General features: G+C 27.3%; 1 protein-coding gene and 2 long non-coding RNA genes across 3 annotated transcripts; all 3 read right to left on the bottom strand.

Annotated features, from left to right (window-relative positions):
- Nucleotides 1–7,973: 7,973 nt before the first annotated feature.
- Nucleotides 7,974–12,439, bottom strand: LOC111638410 (alcohol dehydrogenase class-3-like). Its single transcript, XM_023384120.1, has 10 exons — nucleotides 12,397–12,439; nucleotides 12,188–12,263; nucleotides 11,986–12,087; nucleotides 9,690–9,831; nucleotides 9,530–9,617; nucleotides 9,219–9,351; nucleotides 8,917–9,133; nucleotides 8,422–8,549; nucleotides 8,207–8,342; nucleotides 7,974–8,131 (listed from the first exon to the last, which is right to left on the bottom strand). Exons 2-10 carry the CDS (start codon nucleotides 12,209–12,211, stop codon nucleotides 7,989–7,991), a joined length of 1,113 nt encoding a protein of 370 aa, XP_023239888.1. The 5' UTR covers nucleotides 12,212–12,263; nucleotides 12,397–12,439; the 3' UTR covers nucleotides 7,974–7,988.
- Nucleotides 12,440–16,112: 3,673 nt separating this feature from the next.
- Nucleotides 16,113–19,214, bottom strand: LOC111638416. Its single transcript, XR_002758862.1, has 3 exons — nucleotides 19,126–19,214; nucleotides 16,796–17,478; nucleotides 16,113–16,474 (listed from the first exon to the last, which is right to left on the bottom strand). It is a non-coding gene; the product is annotated as an uncharacterized LOC111638416 (long non-coding RNA).
- A 2,366-nt stretch (nucleotides 19,215–21,580) lies between these two features.
- On the bottom strand, nucleotides 21,581–24,633 carry LOC111638415. Its single transcript, XR_002758861.1, has 3 exons — nucleotides 24,545–24,633; nucleotides 22,216–22,898; nucleotides 21,581–21,894 (listed from the first exon to the last, which is right to left on the bottom strand). It is a non-coding gene; the product is annotated as an uncharacterized LOC111638415 (long non-coding RNA).

The following is a 24,633-nucleotide window of genomic DNA, read 5'->3' as shown; positions in this document are numbered from 1 at the left end:
AAAAATAAAATTCTTCTGATTAAAAATCATTTTGTTCTGTATAGAAGATTTATTTATACTATCAAGAAATCCGTTTTAAGAATTATTATATATATTTATTCAATAAATTGAATATATTTTAGATTTTAAAAAGAATCGTAGTAATGATGATAAAATACTGAAATGTTTTTTAATTAATATATCATATATATATGATTTAGAATATGAAATGTTGTGTTGTAATTTTTTCTGGAAAATTGTGAAACAAAATTAATGAACTCTATTAAATATTATTAAAGACAAAAATTATGATATGTAATTTTTCATAAAATTACTGCGCAATCATTTTAGTGCAGTATTTTATTATTTTTGNATTAGTTGGTTTGATTTTTTTCGAATATATCAATGCCAATAAAGTGTCCTAGATCAGTCAAAACAGGATGCTTAAAAATATTAATGTATATAATTTATCCTGGATTAATCCCTCATCTAATAACTTATCACCAGAGTTATATTTATATTTACTTTTATAATTTTTTTTCATATGTAATTTAATCTTTCTTCTAAAATTAGATCAAGTATTTGTATAATTAAAAACTTTAAAAATTCTTTTTCTATTGTATTTTGTAAATAAATGAAGAAAAAATCAAATTAAATATGACACTTATACACACGTATATACAGTATTTAAGAGTTTATTCTTCATCCACAGCGTTAGTGACTACATCCACGATGGTATAGGGTTGAATTTAGGTGTGTATGTTCTAATTCGGTCCCACAATATCGTTTCTAATTATACTACTTATAATTACTATAATTAGAGTATACTTATGCTCTAATTATACTACTGGTAAATAATTCAAAAACTAATTTGAAATATTCATAAATAAATAAATAAATAAACAATTTCTATTCTGTTAAACTTGAAATAATTATAATTACTGCCTAGAGAGGACACTACCAGTTATTTAATAGTATTGTTTTGTTTTTTTCCAGTTCCTAATATTGAAGTATACACTAATAATTAAAGACCTATTATTTATGTATGTAATTGAATGCTCGACTCATAGCCTATTCTAATTTGACCTTTATTATTGTTATGTTAGGTAACTTTGAACTAACACAAGTAGCCTAAGTGTTAACATGATAACTGGATGATATTAAAATATGTATGAAGAGTTATAATATTTAATGTGTAGAAATTTATAAAAAAATAAATATAAATGCTAGAAAATAAAAAAAAAATTAAAAGAAAATTAGAGTATTCTAGTATTTTAAGAATGACAAGCATAATTAAAGGATAATTAAATATTTTCATAACATATAATGAATTAATACATAAACCTAGTCATATAAATATAAATTGTAAGCTTAAAGAGAAATGTTTATATTTCCTGTTTAATAATTAAACAATACTTTATTTGACAAATTAAATTTTTTAATAAAATATTGTTGGAAAAATTTATGGTAGAAAAAAAATTATTGCATGATATTATTAACTTATATAGTGCATAATTGAGAGTTTTTGCTAAATTCGAAAGAACGTTTAAATATTGTTTAAGTTAATTATAAATTTATAAATAAACAACTTACATGTTGGCATTTAAATTAGTTCAATTTATAAACTTTATCTAAAAATATAAACCTATTATGTAGAATAAAATATTCTATTGTTAACGTCGAGTAATCATTTAAAAATCTAAAATAAGATTTTAAAAAAAAAGCTTTCTTTTGAGCAAAGCGATCAGAGTAAAAAGTAGATTTAACAACAATGAATATTACGAATTTCTATATGACTTTTTCTTTGTTATTTTATTATTAATTAAATAATAAACTCCATTTATACAATTTTATTTTTAAATAAAATAATTATGAAATAGCCGTACATAACATGGATATTATTCATTCTTTTGTAACCAATTTATCTATATAACACCTGATTATTTTAAGTTACAGTTTATTGGCTATTTTAAAATTATTAAATTAATAAATTTTAAAATAGTTATTTAGATGAATATTTTATTTAATTATTTTAATATAATCATAAAAATTATTAAGTAAAACGTTTGAATTTTTAACAATTACAAAATTTATGAATTTTTCAAATTTAAAAATTGCTAAAACGTAAATTAATAAAATTCGAAGGTTATAAATGCAAAATAATTAAATTTTAACTAACGAATTTTAAATTTAAATCAGCAGTAAATACTTGTATAGGAAGCCTATTATTATGACTTATAACCAAGATAGAGAATAATTGTTTAAGTGCATGATAACCTTCAATAACTTTAATGTTACAGCAATTAATTAATTTTAACGAAGGTTATCGTAATTCTTAGAGGTTAATAGTTCTTAAAGACCTCATCATAGTAATATTATAATAACTCTTTCACATATATATGAAATGATACAGTCTACAGTATATACAAAAGAAAATTGTAAGATATTCGTGGTATTTTTACTACAAATTAAAAATTTAAGTTTAAAAATAATTTGTTTTATAACTCTCGTAGAAAAATATGAAATTTTATATATATTTTATTTCATAAAATTGAATTATTATATGTAACAAGACTTACGTGGTGTGGGAAATCACGTTACTAGCAATTTNAAATTCTTTCACCAATATTTAGAATGGAACCTCAGGGTGGACATAGGCTGTATATTATTCCGTTAAACATTCATATAAATTATATAATCTAGGTTAAGGCTTTTATGTCCAACAGATGGCGCTACGAGTACGACGCCCTAAGTTTGCTTTTCTGTGAAAATGAACTAAAGCAGATCATCATCTACCTATCTATATAAATAAAAATGTAATGTTCGTTTGTTCTACCGATTCCTTTAAAATTTTGACACAACGCTGCATTCGAATACGCACGTGTTTTTATATAATATACGTGTCGAAATTCCCCCCACTGAAGAGAGATGGTTAGGATTAAGGCTTATGGTAAAGAACTCTGCTTCTATTTATACTATTTTAGATGTGAGTTTTTGTGTTTTTGATTGCGTTTTAATAGGGTACGTCAACAGAATGTACACTAAGAAGGGATTTATCGGCACCCGCGGGGGAGAGGGCAGAATTAAGCCAGATTCGCACATGCGCTTTACAGAGCACCAACCTCACCCAGTTTAGCTGGTGGAAGCCTAGGACCTTGAGTCAATGCTACACACATACCGCATCCAATTCTATCCCCCCGCGTTTCTTTATGCAGCGAGAGTGTAGCGATATGACGTCACGAGCAGTGTTGGCCAATTAGAAACCAGTTTCAGTGTGTTCGCTGTAAAGCGCTTCTCGAGCGCTGCATAAAGAGAGGCGGGGTCCCGGATCGTTTCTGGGCTGTTACCCATCCGCCCGCTAGATATTTGGCCTCCTTCGCTCCATTTTGTGAATCGCGAGTACATTTATAACAACCTAACGGACAGGAGTTTACTGGTACGTTTTTATGATAGTTTTGTATAGTTGACAGTTTAAAAAATCCATTAAAATATTTGATATATTTATTCCGCTCTCCCATCTTGTATTACTTAGATTTCAATGTTAAACTAGTGATACTACGATTTAGTATATCCCATCTATAAGGGGATGTAGGAAAAAAAACGTGTACAATTCTTGCACAATGTTAAAAAATTAACTGTTACTTTGGCAGCATTTACAACCAAATTTAATGAACGAGACACACGACGTACAAAAAAGCTCTAGAATTTATTTTCCTTAAATTTACGATTTATGTATCCGTTTGTCGTAAAAATTTGTCTTTCCACTTTTTTCTCCGAGACTACAGATATTCGAGTACGAAGTAACCGGTTTCGACTTATTTCTACTTAAGAAGTAGTTAAATAATTAAGGAATTAGGGACATAAATAAAACTCTGCTGAAAGAGCCGGAATATTACTTAAAAGCTTAATAACCGACCCAATCTCTAGCGGAGTACAGTGGGGACTCATTTCTTTGTAATAATATTAGACGTAATATAAACAAATTTTTTTAGTTCGAGAGTATCCGAAAAGTTGTAAATTTTGGAAATTTCCACGAATACNAGCAATTTAGAACACAGAAAATGTGACATTACGCGAAAACATGAAGTAATTTCCTGTTTAAATGCTATTTCATACTTATATATATATTTTTTAAAACGTTTTGAAAGCTGACAAATAAATTTCATTAAATGAATTCCATACTTTTATAACAAGAACTGAATTCGGGAATTCTTTTTCCATTCCTATATAATATTTGCATAATTGATTTTACATCAGAATGGAAAACTTCAGATCTCATAAATGTCAAATATGCCTTAGAAAATACATATAAGATGTGATGTATTTGATGTATCCTTACTTGTGGAAGTTATATTTAATTATATAAATATAAACATTGTTTTCGAAATGATTTCACGCTTAAATTATTTTAAAATAATTATTTTAATTCATATTGACGTATAGTTGGTATTAACGTGTGCCACTTACTGTTCAAATAATGTTAGTTCCTGAAAATATAAATAATTTAAAACACTCATACTTTTACCAAATTCTCATTTTTTCTCCTTATTTTCATTCTATTATTTCCCTATTTTAAACATTTTTTATATCGAAGTAGATCTCTATAATTAGAGTATACTTATGCTCTAATTATACTACTGGTAAATAATTCAAAAACTAATTTGAAATATTCATAAATAAATAAATAAATAAACAATTTCNCATATAAGATGTGATGTATTTGATGTATCCTTACTTGTGGAAGTTATATTTAATTATATAAATATAAACATTGTTTTCGAAATGATTTCACGCTTAAATTATTTTAAAATAATTATTTTAATTCATATTGACGTATAGTTGGTATTAACGTGTGCCACTTACTGTTCAAATAATGTTAGTTCCTGAAAATATAAATAATTTAAAACACTCATACTTTTACCAAATTCTCATTTTTTCTCCTTATTTTCATTCTATTATTTCCCTATTTTAAACATTTTTTATATCGAAGTAGATCTATAACAGTTATATTAATTACAAAGATATTAAGCATTAATTTTTTAATTATTGTAAAGTATTAAAAAATATATATAGATAAATTTAACTTTTATGAAATATATATAAAATATTTCTTAAAAAATTCTCAGTAAATGTATCATAATTAAGTAACAAAAGGTCAAAGTAATGTAGTCAAGGTTGTTCTTGGGGGGAAAAAAGAAATTTCTAAAGAAAATATTTTGAATTTATCACAGATGATGGATTTTCAAGTTAGAAATTTACCAAAAATAGATTTTAATAATTTTCTTTCCATTTTTCTTTCCTTAACGGTCAAGCCTTTCGTGTGTTTTTTGTATTACTAAACTGAACACGAATATTTGATTTTACTAACAAGACGTACAGTCACTAAAAACTGGTATTTTTTTTTATCCATTCAAACGTTATTTATAATTATAAAATATTACATTTAGATTAAAAGTTGATCTTTAACTAATCTTTAATTCCTGTAATTCTATCTGGTTACTTATTCCAAGAAATTAGATAATTTAGTTAAGTTGAAAATACATTATTCTTTTTAAAAAGTTCTTCTTACACTTAACGAACAGTTATTAAAAATAAATAAATAAGTAAGTAAGTAATTAAGTGTACAAGATTGAGTTAATTGTTTTAATGGCAACGTTATTCGGAAAATTCTGTTATGATTTCTGCTTCCTTCCTTTGATAAATGGATATTGTTTAAATGTTATCTAACCGTAAAAAAATACTACACATATGTAACATGATTAATAAAATTTAAAATAATAATTATATATACAATTCTTAACGCTATAATATGTAATATCTTTCTAATCAGAAGCTATATTAAAATTTTAAAATAATTATAATTTATTTTATGGAGGGGGAAATCAGTAAAGAAGTATCGATGTGTTTAAATTATACTGGTAAAGTTATTCGAATTTAATGTTAAAAAGTTTACAGTTTGTGTTATCTGTGAAAGTGCCTTTTGCACTTTATACTATTTATTTATTTCATAATTTATTTTATCGGAGATAATACGTAATGTATAGGTTGATAGAATGATACAAGATCTATGTAAAGCGCATACAATAACCGCAACTATTCTTACAATACGATCACTGTAATACTGATAGACAACTCTTTTAACTATTAAGCTTTCATACGCCGCTATGAACAGACAACAACTGTATTAAAACTTCCTTTCTTCTTAAATATATTCTATCCTATATTTCTTTTGAAATGCTTTCATTTTTATTTCTTGTATTTAAAAATTACGCACATGTTTTATGATAATATTAAATTTTTTTTGATAATAAAGTATTTGTAATTTAAATCTTTATTTTGTTTTTTGGAGTAGATAACGTATCAAAATTTATTATTCGTGTGGGAAATCCCTTATCATAAGGTGTATAAACTATCGAATAAAACGTTGAATCATGATGTTTTTGTACTAATTTGATATAAAAAATATATTTTAGTATATTTTCAATAGTTTCTATTGTTTAAAAAAACACTTTATAAATTACTGCAAAATTACTGGCTTATTTTCTCTTTATACAGTTTAATACTTCTTTTATGATTCTGGAATAATGAATTTAACATATTTTTATTAATGGAACGTCGACTTATATCTTAAAACTTCATATAATAATGTGTTTAATTTGTTTTACACAATCAGAATGTATAGGCCTACACCAAACACGTAACTACACTCTACTTCTATAAGCTCTTTTTACTCATTTTATTTATTTAATATTTGGCTTCTACATCTTAATTAGACTATTAAATTCTTAATTTCATGTAATATAATAGAAAATTCCATTTATATTTTTTATTATAATAAATAGTCTAGAACATAGGTGGAATTCTTTTCACTAAATATACTTTTCATAAATCTTCGTAATATAAGTGAATTAATTTAAGTAATTTTTAACTAAACCAGTGAACAATAATCTGTTCCAAAGGATGAAGGAGATGACGTGAAGTGAGGCTGCAATATGTGCTTTGAATAAACTTATAAAAATAAGATTATAAACGTGACGTTAACGTAGAGGATTTTGAAACAAAAGATTGTGTTAAAAATTTAATATATTTTTAAAAGTAATTTTAAAAAATATTTTTATATATTTTTAGAAAGATAACAATTGTCACGACTGTTTTTCTAATTCTCTTTTTGTTCTTATCGTTCTTTAATTCTTCTTTAACTTTTATTGTATTAGATTAAATGATGAATCTGCAGGAAAAAATAGGTTATTTTTTCCTGCAGATTTGTAACCTATATAATTTTCTATTTTAGAAAATTTTAACAGTGACAGAGATATCCTTATTATCGGCATCTATAAGGTTACTTTTTAAGGCAGAAGTTGCAAAATGATGATTGCAATATCAATAAAACCATAAATTAATGAAATAAATGATCATTTACTTTCACTAAAAGTTTATANGAACCCCCAATGATGTTGCATCGACCCCTGGGGGTCCATATCGACCACTTTGGCGACCCCTGCTCTAATATCTAAGTTTGCATCTGTTTCGTTTTACGTTATTTATGTTCAGTAATCAACAATATTTAATGGATTTAAATATTGAAAGTAACAAAATTTTAAAAATTTCCGATAACCTCACAAAAATAGTAAAATAAGCACGTTCAGATATCAATATAAAGCGAATACGCCACATTTCATTACGAAAATAAGACGTCCCTGATATGAGTACTTATGTTAATCATTCATTCCAACCTCACTGAATATCAAATGTGAGAATGAATTGTACTCATACTCAACTGAATTAAGGAATGTATAAGGTAAGGACGAGTGGCTTTTGAGTGATAGTTCTGAATTTCATCCTAAGTGACTTCAGAACATTCGTCAGTACTGTGAAATGCCGAGTATTAGTAATGTGTTAAATTTTGAATATAAAATGGCCGAATCCTATTCAGAGTTTCGAAGTTGAAATTTGTTCAATATCAATGCTTAAAAATCAATAATAATAATAAAAAAAACTGAATTTTATACTTACAATTTGGAAGGTTTATTCATGAGTTCATACGCTTCATTTATTTTTTCAAGTGGCACAGTGTTTGTTACAAATTCATCAACCATTAATTTTCCTTCCAAATACATATCTACCAATTTAGGAATATCGTCACCTGTCATTCCTACACATAGAAAATAAAAAGTATATATTCAATGTTTAAGACAAAGTTTATTTAAAACTATTATAACATTTTTACCTCCAAAAACGCTTCCCTTCCATGTTTTTCCTTTCAAAAGATCTAAAGTTTTAGCACCAAGTGTCTTGTTAAAATCTCCTAATCCAATCAATATTGCTACACCCCAACATCTATGTGCTGCTCTCAATCCAGAATTCTAGAAAAAAAACGATAATCAGTGATATATGACATAGCAGTATTTTAGCTCGAAAATTAAACTGGTATATGTAACTCACAATAGCAGGTATATTTCCTACTGATACAAAAGTATAATCCAATCCTCCGGTCATTTTTATCAAAACGTCTTCAATAGGTTCGTTATAGTCATTAGGATTTAAGAATTCGGTACATCCAAACTTCTTTGCTGAGGGAGGGAGGAAAAAAAATATGATGACACCTGTCGTGAGTCTATAACTGTTGTGCATATGTATGTTTCTAGGCATTAATGGTAGTTTACAATTCCGTAATTATTCTAAATTTCTTCTAAATACATAAAAATGTGTAGCCCCAAAACAAACGAGAATACGTAAAGCGAAAAGTATTGAGAATAAAAGTAAATTTCAACAATAATGGGAGAGAGAATTGTTTATCATGTTTAAAGGAAAGACTGTTATTTGATTTGCCCTCAGACTAGTAGTTAATAGAAACCTTAGTTCTGGGTGCTGCTAAAATTGACTTTTAATTACAGAACATGTAAATGAATGTACGTATTAAAATGAAGATCGATTTACCAAGTTCATATTTATCTGGATTGACGTCTATTCCAATAATTCTCTTAGCTCCTCTTGCCCGACATCCCATGAGAACAGCCATGCCAACACCTCCCAGTCCCCAAACTGCACACGTCGAACCAGGTTGAACATCTGCAGCATTAATAGCTGACCCGTAACCGGTACATATGCAACAACCTAAAAGACAAACTTTATCCATGGGTGCTTTATCGTTTATCTAAATTATAAAAATTTAAATTTTCTTAATAAAATGCAACATTAAATCTTTTTAATCATTTTAACACACAAAACATTTTAATCACCTTCACTACTGCAATCGCACCAGCTACTGTATATTCCGAGAACGTACTGATTCCATTGAATTGGTATACTTGTTGTCCTTTATATGTTATTCTAGTTGTATTGTCGTACATGACGCAGTTATCGTGATATATCCTGAAAAAATTGATTTCTCTAATTATTATATTAAATACGTAATGGCTATTTTACAAGCATAGTATGCACGAGGAATTAACATTTGCACGTACTGTACATTAGCTTGCGTACAAATGTTAAGGCCTTTTTATGTAATGACTAATCAGTAATGATCATTTTCATAAAGAAATATACTTACTCAAACTTTTCACACATATTAGTTTTGGGATGCTTACACAATTTGCATTCTCTGCATTGCGGTATGAAGAGTAATACCACATGATCCCCTGTAAAAATATTATTATTATTATTGTTTAAAAAATTAAAATCTAAAGTAAATTTTTAAAAGATATGCTCACCTGGCTTTACGTTTGTTACGTCCTTGCCTACACTTTCTACAATTCCTGCTCCTTCGTGACCAAGAATACAAGGAAAAGGGAAATCGTCCCTTCCACCTTCAATGTAGAATAAATCCGAATGGCATACTCCTGTTGCTACTACCTAACAGTGCAAAATGAAAAATCAATAATTTTACTTTTACCTTGTTATTTTTACGTTTATAGTTTATGGAGTGTTTTACTCAATTGCAAGGGAAGGCAAGTGCCTCGTTTGGCCCCCTCTGCGGATGCCTATGACAGTGCCGGATCAAATATCAGGCTTCCAGAAATCCAGAATTACCAGAAAACATGCTAATTTTAAAAAGCGGTTAGTTTCGAATTTGATTGGCTTTAGCAGAGCAGGGACAAGGGTGAGGCAAACGATTGGTGAAAAATGACAACTAATAAATTGCAAAATAAAAAGCGAAATGTATCTTGCAATGTTCGTCAAATACTTTAATTAAGCACACTAACGATTTGCGTCATCTATACACTCTTTTCCTCGTTACTAATGGCGTCAAGAAAACTCAATGGTGCCGAATATAGGAAAAGAAGATAATTGAGAAATGAAACAAATCAACATAATGTAATACAGTTGCAAACTTGGCTAGAAAAACCGAGTACAATAAAAGCTGTTCTCTTGAGACAATACCGATCGAGGCTCAAGAAAACATGATTTAATTTGAAGAAAACACTACTATTGAAGATCATGAAAAAAGAAGTGAAGTTGAAGAAAAATTGAAATACGAGAAAATTAGACAAAACAAGAAAAAGAGGTGTTTATTCTATTAATTTCAACGATCTTCCTTCATGGTCGCCTATTACGGATAAAATTAGATGTGACCGTGGACCAGACAAGGAGAAAACGCGGATTTTGTAAATCACATTTTGAGACCTCCTGAACCCAAAAAAGTCAAAAATGGGAAGAAAAATTCCGTGGATATGTGTGTGTGTATTGGCGTCTATTTCGGTTAATATCTCAGGACGGGGTAAAGATGAAGAAACGAAATTTGGCGTGGTAGCTTGTATATATGGGGCATTGATGCTATTAAATTTTGGTTGTGAAAGGTCAAGGGGATGGACACGTGTCGTATCTCGCGAGGGGGTCAGACTTAGTAAAGATTTTACTTGTTAGCATTTATAGTTTTTATAAAACTTGTATCTATCCTCAAAATTAAGTCTATATATTTTTAATTGTTATAAAACAGCAAAAGAATTTTTATAACAAAATCTCGTAACAGATGGCGCCACATACAATTTTAGTTATTTATTTTGATTAATGAGACAAATGTTATTTTTAAAATAAAATCTCATAAAAGCCGGGAAAGTTACGCAACTCGTTGCTAGATTTTTTTTCTTTAAATTTAATAATTAATAAATGTATTTTGTTCTCAAAATCATTTATTTATTTATTAAAAATAAAAAAAAACTATATACATAGAGGCGAAAGTTTAGCCTCCTGCCTCGGGTAAAAATACCTCTAAGCCCAGCTCTGGGCTTTAGTACAAACAGCTGTGCCTTTTGTAGAAAATTTCTGAAATTTTTCAGGGTAATTTGTGTATTAAGAGGATCGATACTGTTAAATTTTGATGGTTAAAGATCAAGAGAAAAAGGATCGTGTCAGATTTAGAGTGGGAATGGACTTAATGAAGGTTTTTATTTTATTAACATTTACAATTTTTTATTAAACTCATCTCGATCCTCAAAATTAAGCTTTTTGCCATTTTATAATAATTAATATGATAAAAACTTTTTAAAATAAAATCTCATAATAGATTGCGGCGCACACAATTTTTAATAAATGCTGGAAAAGTTATACTACTCGTTGCTGGCTTTTTTAAAAGCATTTAAAAGATCACATTCTTTGTTCTTTTACAATAATTTCGTCCTTATTACAGATATCATTTTAGTATATTCATGCTACATATAGCCACAAGTTTCCAAAGAAGGTTCGTGTATTTTTCCGTACTGTGACGTTACCGACTACGCCCCCCATTTTCTATTTTATTTTCATCAATTAGTACTATAAAATCGTGGAAAAATGACACGAGAGAATGACCACCTTTAGAATATCCAGCTATATATGAATATCTTATTAAAAGTAAATCCTATGATTACCAAGAAATGCTTAATTATAGTAGTGTTGACTCTTAATTATTTTTCAAGTGGTAAAGTAGGTGAAATTTTAATTAATAAATTGTCATAAAACATATGTGTCCTGAAGACAAATTAGAGCCATCACAAATTTAAAGAAGTGTTTTATAATTATAAAACATACCTTAACTCTAACTTCCCACGATTTAGGAACTGCAACTTCTACAGTATCAATAATAGTAGGTTTATTAATTCCTAAAGTAATAGCAGCTTTACATTGAATGGGCTATTAAAAAAATCAAAAATATTAAAACATTTTTTGTATGTTAATATTAAATATAAACATATTTCAAACTTTCGACTAAAACAAATTGAATAGAGAATACCTTTCCTGCCGTTGGAAACTCCATTTTAATTGAACAGTTTCTAAAAATAATGTACCTTTTTTCAAAAAATATAGACCTGTTTAAGAAATAAAGAAAATATATTAATAAAATTCATAAATGAAAATACTATATGAAATAATATATTTGTTTCATTATTATAACAAGAATATGTATTTAAAATTTAGAGCTTGCACACTACTAGTACTTACTTAAGTTGAATCCAAGTAATATTTTATCTTAAAGGAGAGTAATATATATATATAACTTATGTAACCTAAATATCTTTTTATCTGCAAACATATCGTCAAGGCCAATTTATCTAGTTTTACAATTTAATAGTAATATTCACTTAAAAATTTTAATTACTATAAACAAGAAAAATTAGATAAAAGTAACCAATGTCTTATCCAATTACAAAATTTAGTATTTTAACTTCACGCTAGGCCGGTTTACACGGAGACATCCGGTGTTAGCATTTATGTCCTAGTGTCTGCTGTCCACACGTACTGTACTTCATTTTTTAAAGTCTATACGCCTACTTGTTTCGTACATTAGGTTGTTTCTGGCATCGCTAGATAGTGTCTAGGCCAGAAGTGGCCAACCTTTTTGAGCCCGCGTGGCCATATAGTATACTTACAAGTTAGTTTTAAAGATGTTTATGCGTGCCAAAGTTTTTGACTTCGAATAACGATATTTAAATAAATTAAACGAATATGTTTTAATTAGAATAAATGTAAAATAGCTGATTGAAAAAGGATGATCTGGTGATAAACTTGAAAGAGTGATCGAAAAAGACAGATGATAAATCGAAATAATATGATACGTTACGTGCCAGATGATTTTTCCTTACGTGCACTTTGTGCACGCTTGCCATAGTTTCGTCATCCCCAGTTTAGACTGTCTACAACTCATGTGACGGAAGTGACTTGATCTAAATTATTTTTTACCGTATAGTCTTTGTAAATCAACATGGATTAACGTCTGCTAGCGCCCATATTTGTGCAGTTTGTTGTTTTTTTCCTTTTATTCCTTTTTTCGCTGTTTACTTTCCCGGCTGTTATGTATACATAACGAGTGAAAGATTGGAATCGTGTTAAACCTGACATCATGCCCGTGTTAATGAAGGTATTATAATTATTCAAAAATTTTTATTTTTCAGTTAGCCCCCTTTAGTTACTTCTCGATCCGCGACTGGCCTAAACTGTTAGGCTGCCCCATTATGGGCCTGGCCGAATCCATAATGGACTTTCTAAAAGAGGCCCTCTTAGTGCCCACGGGGCGGAAAGAGTAAAAAAAAATCCTGGTCTGGACACACGAATCTAGGTGTTGTCCAGAAGTGTATACACTACTATATCTAGGATTGGTGTCGCCGTGTAGATTTCCTCTTACAACAAAAATTGCATGATAATTATATTATATTACAATAATATATACTAATAAACTTTTAAAAGATATGATGTATTGATAAATGTCTAGAAATCCATATCAGGCCTTATTTTTTTTAATCACAAAATATTATTTGGAAAAGATATTCAGTTAAGTTTATCACTTCTGCACTTTCTTATCAATAATATAAATGTGAAGTATAGCTATTATCTGTAGTAAAAAATTAAATAATTTTTTTAGTAATTAATAAATATGAATTTTTAATAAATAAAAGTGATTTGAGAATGTTTCAGAGCAAATAATTATTGTCTTAATTATCATATATTTTATAATAAATTTCAGCCTTAACTTAGAGAAATATTAATCATTAACATTAAATAATAATACTACCAGTATAAATATATTTTATAAACTATCCAGATTCATAATATACAGGGTGAGGCAATAACTATTGCCACCTTGAATATCTCTTAACATAAGTGAACTATCATAATCCCGTTTCTTCGTAGTTGTATGGTAGCAACGGAGATACATTTGGATAAAATATAATTGACCTTCAGAGATCGCAACAAGGTGAAATGAAGGTCACCTTGATGGCAATAATGATTGTCTGTGTAGTGAACAGGTATAAAAATGATATAACGACTGAAATTTTGGCATAAAATATCGTAAAAAATGCAGCCACCTAACAGGTTTTTTTAATCTCCTGCACAACACCAAATATAACACTGGCCTGAAATTATTTCATTGCTGAATTGTTATAAGTATTCAAAATCGGCATTTCAATGTAGGCACCCTGTATTTTAAGATTACAGTACAGTCAAGCCCCGTTAATAATAAGTTGAAGGGACTTAAAAATTATCACTTCATATACACGAGGTTTGTATTAAGTAAACTTTGCAAAAAAATCAAATGACAAAAGCCAAGTTTTCTCCCATTTGTTTCACTATATTTTATCTTGTTTAGATATGTTTGAAAAAATTAAAACGAGCAATTATTTATTGTGAGATCGTCACAATGCCGAGTTGAAATTTATAATCATATTTTTTTATTTATTTAATTTAAAATATATGCTCTCCACCTCAAATTTGTAGTGGCTTGCCCCTGTACATCATACTTTTCCGTTAACAATAGAGTCATGCCGGTCATCTATCTAACACCTTTCAGGGAAAAATCTTTGAATTGAAATAACGTGACTTTCGGTTTGCATCTGAAGTTCACGTATAGTTAATAAGGCCCTGAAACCGGAAGTTAATAGGATCGGGAGGGTTGTGGGCAACGTTAAAATCGAAAAGTGCCTTCCTGGTCATGATGTGGCTTGCGTGTTGTCACCAAAGTGTAAGAGTACTCACCTAGTTTGGTGTAAAACTGAACGAGAGGATGCTAGTTAAGCTTTCCTTTATATCCAGCTTTAGCCTCTTCATCCAAAGTAAAATAATAACAACTCATAATTATTTATTTGTATTTTATAACTGTTTTAGTTTTTAAAATATTAAGATGATTTCAACGTGTTAAACGAGCAAAGTACAAGCATAATAGAACTATATACGCACACAGCTAGCCGGAAGTGACAGAGGTTCCACCGCTCTCACCATTCTTTTGCGTTTTCTTTGTTGTTTTACAAAGGTGAGATACCACTCTCCATTCAAGGATTGTTAGCAAAGTGGTTGAGATTACTCGAGTATTCATCAGATATGACGATCTGTAAGTCTATTTTTTTTTACCATCGATTACCACTAGCAACCCGGTAAAAATTTTGTGACACAGTTTAAGAAAAGGGCAATCCGACGACAAAGGGGGGAGGCACGTACCCCAAGTTCCCCATGTATATGGACGCCCCTGCTATCGAATCAGAGCCCCGGCCAGAATTTCCTAGAAAAAAAGTAGATTTATTTACCAGAATCTTCCTATATTCTTCCATTTGGCATGATTTTGCGAGATATATTGAGATGAGCTATGTTATGGGCTTTAGCGACTCAGAAACCGCAACCTAAAGTATCAGAATTGAAATGCTTCAAGAGAACATTAATCTAATTCCATGATGTTAGATGCTGTGCTAGTCGGGAAACCTCCGGGGAAGATTAAATCTAATTCCTGGAGTCTTTTTATGCCTTTTCACGGTGGTTTGACTTTGCAAGATATATTGATAAAAGCCGTAGGTGGGAAGATGCTTAGCGACAGCCTACAGCGTAAGGGTCACAGTTGAAAGACTTTTAGGGATTTCAAAAGAGTTTGTTAGAAAGGCATTGACATCCAAACTCAGATCCAAGGTGTGCTTTTCCGCTTTGATTTGTTTTGTTGATGTAACATAGAAATGAACAGAGCCATTCCTGGATTGTTGATCGCCCAGGTGGAAAAACAATATCGACGCCCTTATTAATATTATTTAGCCTAATTAAGAATTTGCTATACAGTGTTTACTTTTATACTTATTTATATATAATTTTAAAACAGTTAATAATCATGAAATAAGTTTTGATTATTCTTATTAGAAAAAAAAATTTACGTATAATAAACGGTGTGTGGCTGGCTACCCCTGGATTTCACCGCTCAGATACAATACAGGGACACACACTCCTGCTAGGAATAGGTCAGGAAATGAACCTTCATCTTAATGATTAGGTAAAATTACATTACAAAGTGATGCTAATTTCAAATCTGTATTTTACATTTTAATATTTTCCAAACTTTGATATAATTCTAGTGTTTATATCTTGTGGAACTTAAAAGGGGAAACGTTAAAGCAAAGAAAATTTATTGTTAACTTAAATGTGAAGTAAATCGTTAATATATTTATAGCCAAGTATTGATAAAATTGACTGATGCTTTCTTTGTATTGCAATATACTTGATTATTTATCTTAACGGATGTTTTTTCCTTTATCTAATCTTTTCCCTTTATCTATAAAAAAAAATATAATCTCTCATTATTTTTCAATATAAGTTGAATTCAAGAAATTTAAATTTATACTAATATTGATATGTACCGCCATCTTTAGGTTACTTACGATAAAAATATTTTTATTAATTTAAAAGGCCAAATATTAATATAAATGTTATTATTATTACTAGCATAAATTTTTTTAAAAACGTATTAAAGATTTTACTGTATATAATAAAGTGATTTATTTTAATAAAAGAATTATTAAATATTCTTATCATAAAATTATAATATACAAATGAAATAGGTTCCTAGATTCTTTGTTTGTATACCGAAACTCACCTCCGAGGGGATGCCTCCCGGAAGGACTTTCTAAGGAAAACTGGCCATATTCAGGCGTTTTAAATGTGAAGAAAACCAGGAAAACTTTACGTGGCCAACCCGTTGGCGAGGCACGAACACACGACCAACTATCAGTGTTCAATAGTTATGAAATAGTGTATATAAAATGTTTCTTTATTAATAAAAGATAGTCTTTAAGATTTTTTATTTTCTATTAGTAAAAACAACATAAATTTTATAAGGTAGAAACCGCTTTGGAAACTAAGTTTTCTCTAGGTTCGGGGAAAATTCCCTGGCACACCCTCTAAAGCCTGAGTGTAGGCTAAATGTAATGATCGTTGATAATGTATGAGATCAATCAATCATTCGGAAAATCTACCTGGTATTTGCAACTGAAGATAGATGAATATTTATAATCATCCAAATGTGAAAAGTGTTCTCGTAGTGGTTCAATATCACGAAGGCCTATAAAATTATGGTTTACTGTATTTTTCGTTTATCAGTATCAAATTTATGTTTTGTTCTATTAATATTAACTTTTTTTCCGTGTAAACACCAAGAAGACATTTAAGAAAACATTTTTAAAAGCCAAAATCTTATCATACGTAGAATCTTCTATTGTAACATCGCTCATTCTGTCATCATCTTATTCGTTAGTCACACACTTATAATTTACGGACAGACTAGAAAGAAGTTAATAAAATTGAATTATCTTGTTTATCACATTTTCTTTCATTATAAATCTATTTTTTATAGGTCAACAAATAACACTTAGCTTAACCAACTATGTAACATGTGAGTATAACATCAAAAACGGAAATAGAAAGATAAAGAAATGATATTTCTATTTATCCGTTAAGTCTTGTATTTCCGCATTTGAGTACTAGTTCTAAATACGTTATGTTTCCGCTATATTATTTATGAATAATATACTATTTCATAAATATTTATCTTCGTGTTCTGCTTAAAGTATGATCAGTATAAAGTTAAGACACGTTTGTTATCGTGACATTTCCGTAAAGACGATTAATGACATGTGTTAAAACTCTGTTGTTTTTAGTTCAAATGACAACTGATTTTTCTCTCCTGTTATTCTATTAGGACCTATAATTAGTTGGTTTGATTTTTTTTCGAATATATCAATGCCAATAAAGTGTCCTAGATCAGTCAAAACAGGATGCTTAAAAATATTAATGTATATAATTTATCCTGGATTAATCCCTCATCTAATAACTTATCACCAGAGTTATATTTATATTTACTTTTATAATTTTTTTTCATATGTAATTTAATCTTTCTTCTAAAATTAGATCAAGTATTTGTATAATTAAAAACTTTAAAAATTCTTTTTCTATTGTATTTTGTAAATAAATGAAGAAAAAATCAAATTAAATATGACACTTATACACACGTATATACAGTATTTAAGAGTTTATTCTTCATCCACAGCGTTAGTGACTACATCCACGATGGTATAGGGTTGAATTTAGGTGTGTATGTTCTAATTCGGTCCCACAATATCGTTTCTAATTATACTACTTATAATTACTATAATTAGAGTATACTTATGCTCTAATTATACTACTGGTAAATAATTCAAAAACTAATTTGAAATATTCATAAATAAATAAATAAATAAACAATTTCTATTCTGTTAAACTTGAAATAATTATAATTACTGCCTAGAGAGGACACTACCAGTTATTTAATAGTATTGTTTTGTTTTTTTCCAGTTCCTAATATTGAAGTATACACTAATAATTAAAGACCTATTATTTATGTATGTAATTGAATGCTCGACTCATAGCCTATTCTAATTTGACCTTTATTATTGTTATGTTAGGTAACTTTGAACTAACACAAGTAGCCTAAGTGTTAACATGATAACTGGATGATATTAAAATATGTATGAAGAGTTATAATATTTAATGTGTAGAAATTTATAAAAAAATAAATATAAATGCTAGAAAATAAAAAAAAAATTAAAAGAAAATTAGAGTATTCTAGTATTTTAAGAATGACAAGCATAATTAAAGGATAATTAAATATTTTCATAACATATAATGAATTAATACATAAACCTAGTCATATAAATATAAATTGTAAGCTTAAAGAGAAATGTTTATATTTCCTGTTTAATAATTAAACAATACTTTATTTGACAAATTAAATTTTTTAATAAAATATTGTTGGAAAAATTTATGGTAGAAAAAAAATTATTGCATGATATTATTAACTTATATAGTGCATAATTGAGAGTTTTTGCTAAATTCGAAAGAACGTTTAAATATTGTTTAAGTTAATTATAAATTTATAAATAAACAACTTACATGTTGGCATTTAAATTAGTTCAATTTATAAACTTTATCTAAAAATATAAACCTATTATGTAGAATAAAATATTCTATTGTTAACGTCGAGTAATCATTTAAAAATCTAAAATAAGATTTTAAAAAAAAAGCTTTCTTTTGAGCAAAGCGATCAGAGTAAAAAGTAGATTTAACAACAATGAATATTACGAATTTCTATATGACTTTTTCTTTGTTATTTTATTATTAATTAAATAATAAACTCCATTTATACAATTTTATTTTTAAATAAAATAATTATGAAATAGCCGTACATAACATGGATATTATTCATTCTTTTGTAACCAATTTATCTATATAACACCTGATTATTTTAAGTTACAGTTTATTGGCTATTTTAAAATTATTAAATTAATAAATTTTAAAATAGTTATTTAGATGAATATTTTATTTAATTATTTTAATATAATCATAAAAATTATTAAGTAAAACGTTTGAATTTTTAACAATTACAAAATTTATGAATTTTTCAAATTTAAAAATTGCTAAAACGTAAATTAATAAAATTCGAAGGTTATAAATGCAAAATAATTAAATTTTAACTAACGAATTTTAAATTTAAATCAGCAGTAAATACTTGTATAGGAAGCCTATTATTATGACTTATAACCAAGATAGAGAATAATTGTTTAAGTGCATGATAACCTTCAATAACTTTAATGTTACAGCAATTAATTAATTTTAACGAAGGTTATCGTAATTCTTAGAGGTTAATAGTTCTTAAAGACCTCATCATAGTAATATTATAATAACTCTTTCACATATATATGAAATGATACAGTCTACAGTATATACAAAAGAAAATTGTAAGATATTCGTGGTATTTTTACTACAAATTAAAAATTTAAGTTTAAAAATAATTTGTTTTATAACTCTCGTAGAAAAATATGAAATTTTATATATATTTTATTTCATAAAATTGAATTATTATATGTAACAAGACTTACGTGGTGTGGGAAATCACGTTACTAGCAATTTAGAACACAGAAAATGTGACATTACGCGAAAACATGAAGTAATTTCCTGTTTAAATGCTATTTCATACTTATATATATATTTTTTAAAACGTTTTGAAAGCTGACAAATAAATTTCATTAAATGAATTCCATACTTTTATAACAAGAACTGAATTCGGGAATTCTTTTTCCATTCCTATATAATATTTGCATAATTGATTTTACATCAGAATGGAAAACTTCAGATCTCATAAATGTCAAATATGCCTTAGAAAATACATATAAGATGTGATGTATTTGATGTATCCTTACTTGTGGAAGTTATATTTAATTATATAAATATAAACATTGTTTTCGAAATGATTTCACGCTTAAATTATTTTAAAATAATTATTTTAATTCATATTGACGTATAGTTGGTATTAACGTGTGCCACTTACTGTTCAAATAATGTTAGTTCCTGAAAATATAAATAATTTAAAACACTCATACTTTTACCAAATTCTCATTTTTTCTCCTTATTTTCATTCTATTATTTCCCTATTTTAAACATTTTTTATATCGAAGTAGATCTATAACAGTTATATTAATTACAAAGATATTAAGCATTAATTTTTTAATTATTGTAAAGTATTAAAAAATATATATAGATAAATTTAACTTTTATGAAATATATATAAAATATTTCTTAAAAAATTCTCAGTAAATGTATCATAATTAAGTAACAAAAGGTCAAAGTAATGTAGTCAAGGTTGTTCTTGGGGGGAAAAAAGAAATTTCTAAAGAAAATATTTTGAATTTATCACAGATGATGGATTTTCAAGTTAGAAATTTACCAAAAATAGATTTTAATAATTTTCTTTCCATTTTTCTTTCCTTAACGGTCAAGCCTTTCGTGAATAAATAAATAAATAAACAATTTCTATTCTGTTAAACTTGAAATAATTATAATTACTGCCTAGAGAGGACACTACCAGTTATTTAATAGTATTGTTTTGTTTTTTTCCAGTTCCTAATATTGAAGTATACACTAATAATTAAAGACCTATTATTTATGTATGTAATTGAATGCTCGACTCATAGCCTATTCTAATTTGACCTTTATTATTGTTATGTTAGGTAACTTTGAACTAACACAAGTAGCCTAAGTGTTAACATGATAACTGGATGATATTAAAATATGTATGAAGAGTTATAATATTTAATGTGTAGAAATTTATAAAAAAATAAATATAAATGCTAGAAAATAAAAAAAAAATTAAAAGAAAATTAGAGTATTCTAGTATTTTAAGAATGACAAGCATAATTAAAGGATAATTAAATATTTTCATAACATATAATGAATTAATACATAAACCTAGTCATATAAATATAAATTGTAAGCTTAAAGAGAAATGTTTTGGCTACCCCTGGATTTCACCGCTCAGATACAATACAGGGACACACACTCCTGCTAGGAATAGGTCAGGAAATGAACCTTCATCTTAATGATTAGGTAAAATTACATTACAAAGTGATGCTAATTTCAAATCTGTATTTTACATTTTAATATTTTCCAAACTTTGATATAATTCTAGTGTTTATATCTTGTGGAACTTAAAAGGGGAAACGTTAAAGCAAAGAAAATTTATTGTTAACTTAAATGTGAAGTAAATCGTTAATATATTTATAGCCAAGTATTGATAAAATTGACTGATGCTTTCTTTGTATTGCAATATACTTGATTATTTATCTTAACGGATGTTTTTTCCTTTATCTAATCTTTTCCCTTTATCTATAAAAAAAAATATAATCTCTCATTATTTTTCAATATAAGTTGAATTCAAGAAATTTAAATTTATACTAATATTGATATGTACCGCCATCTTTAGGTTACTTACGATAAAAATATTTTTATTAATTTAAAAGGCCAAATATTAATATAAATGTTATTATTATTACTAGCATAAATTTTTTTAAAAACGTATTAAAGATTTTACTGTATATAATAAAGTGATTTATTTTAATAAAAGAATTATTAAATATTCTTATCATAAAATTATAATATACAAATGAAATAGGTTCCTAGATTCTTTGTTTGTATACCGAAACTCACCTCCGAGGGGATGCCTCCCGGAAGGACTTTCTAAGGAAAACTGGCCATATTCAGGCGTTTTAAATGTGAAGAAAACCAGGAAAACTTTACGTGGCCAACCCGTTGGCGAGGCACGAACACACGACCAACTATCAGTGTTCAATAGTTATGAAATAGTGTATATAAAATGTTTCTTTATTAATAAAAGATAGTCTTTAAGATTTTTTATTTTCTATTAGTAAAAACAACATAAATTTTATAAGGTAGAAACCGCTTTGGAAACTAAGTTTTCTCTAGGTTCGGGGAAAATTCCCTGGCACACCCTCTAAAGCCTGAGTGTAGGCTAAATGTAATGATCGTTGATAATGTATGAGATCAATCAATCATTCGGAAAATCTACCTGGTATTTGCAACTGAAGATAGATGAATATTTATAATCATCCAAATGTGAAAAGTGTTCTCGTAGTGGTTCAATATCACGAAGGCCTATAAAATTATGGTTTACTGTATTTTTCGTTTATCAGTATCAAATTTATGTTTTGTTCTATTAATATTAACTTTTTTTCCGTGTAAACACCAAGAAGACATTTAAGAAAACATTTTTAAAAGCCAAAATCTTATCATACGTAGAATCTTCTATTGTAACATCGCTCATTCTGTCATCATCTTATTCGTTAGTCACACACTTATAATTTACGGACAGACTAGAAAGAAGTTAATAAAATTGAATTATCTTGTTTATCACATTTTCTTTCATTATAAATCTATTTTTTATAGGTCAACAAATAACACTTAGCTTAACCAACTATGTAACATGTGAGTATAACATCAAAAACGGAAATAGAAAGATAAAGAAATGATATTTCTATTTATCCGTTAAGTCTTGTATTTCCGCATTTGAGTACTAGTTCTAAATACGTTATGTTTCCGCTATATTATTTATGAATAATATACTATTTCATAAATATTTATCTTCGTGTTCTGCTTAAAGTATGATCAGTATAAAGTTAAGACACGTTTGTTATCGTGACATTTCCGTAAAGACGATTAATGACATGTGTTAAAACTCTGTTGGTTTTAGTTCAAATGACAACTGATTTTTCTCTCCTGTTATTCTATTAGGACCTATAATTAGTTGGTTTGATTTTTTTCGAATATATCAATGCCAATAAAGTGTCCTAGATCAGTCAAAACAGGATGCTTAAAAATATTAATGTATATAATTTATCCTGGATTAATCCCTCATCTAATAACTTATCACCAGAGTTATATTTATATTTACTTTCATAATTTTTTTTCATATGTAATTTAATCTTTCTTCTAAAATTAGATCAAGTATTTGTATAATTAAAAACTTTAAAAATTCTTTTTCTATTGTATTTTGTAAATAAATGAAGAAAAAATCAAATTAAATATGACACTTATACACACGTATATACAGTATTTAAGAGTTTATTCTTCATCCACAGCGTTAGTGACTACATCCACGATGGTATAGGGTTGAATTTAGGTGTGTATGTTCTAATTCGGTCCCACAATATCGTTTCTAATTATACTACTTATAATTACTATAATTAGAGTATACTTATGCTCTAATTATACTACTGGTAAATAATTCAAAAACTAATTTGAAATATTCATAAATAAATAAATAAATAAACAATTTCTATTCTGTTAAACTTGAAATAATTATAATTACTGCCTAGAGAGGACACTACCAGTTATTTAATAGTATTGTTTTGTTTTTTTCCAGTTCCTAATATTGAAGTATACACTAATAATTAAAGACCTATTATTTATGTATGTAATTGAATGCTCGACTCATAGCCTATTCTAATTTGACCTTTATTATTGTTATGTTAGGTAACTTTGAACTAACACAAGTAGCCTAAGTGTTAACATGATAACTGGATGATATTAAAATATGTATGAAGAGTTATAATATTTAATGTGTAGAAATTTATAAAAAAATAAATATAAATGCTAGAAAATAAAAAAAAAATTAAAAGAAAATTAGAGTATTCTAGTATTTTAAGAATGACAAGCATAATTAAAGGATAATTAAATATTTTCATAACATATAATGAATTAATACATAAACCTAGTCATATAAATATAAATTGTAAGCTTAAAGAGAAATGTTTATATTTCCTGTTTAATAATTAAACAATACTTTATTTGACAAATTAAATTTTTTAATAAAATATTGTTGGAAAAATTTATGGTAGAAAAAAAATTATTGCATGATATTATTAACTTATATAGTGCATAATTGAGAGTTTTTGCTAAATTCGAAAGAACGTTTAAATATTGTTTAAGTTAATTATAAATTTATAAATAAACAACTTACATGTTGGCATTTAAATTAGTTCAATTTATAAACTTTATCTAAAAATATAAACCTATTATGTAGAATAAAATATTCTATTGTTAACGTCG

This window comes from Centruroides sculpturatus, unplaced genomic scaffold (assembly GCF_000671375.1).
Source record: "Centruroides sculpturatus isolate CEXI.00-Female unplaced genomic scaffold, Cexi_2.0 scaffold1248, whole genome shotgun sequence".
In the NCBI taxonomy this organism is placed as follows: Eukaryota; Metazoa; Arthropoda; class Arachnida; order Scorpiones; family Buthidae; genus Centruroides; species Centruroides sculpturatus.
The sequence above is the reverse complement of the archived record's forward strand: the minus strand, read 5'-3'. Positions and strand labels throughout refer to the sequence as shown.

Coding starts and splice junctions, on each gene's coding strand:
- LOC111638410 (XM_023384120.1), bottom strand. CDS start 12,211: ATGGAGTTTCCAACGGCAGGAAAG. Junction 12,088..12,187: donor AGTTTCCAACGGCAGGAAAG/GTATTCTCTATT, acceptor TTTTTTTAATAG/CCCATTCAATGTAAAGCTGC. Junction 9,832..11,985: donor CGTGGGAAGTTAGAGTTAAG/GTATGTTTTATA, acceptor TTGCACTGTTAG/GTAGTAGCAACAGGAGTATG.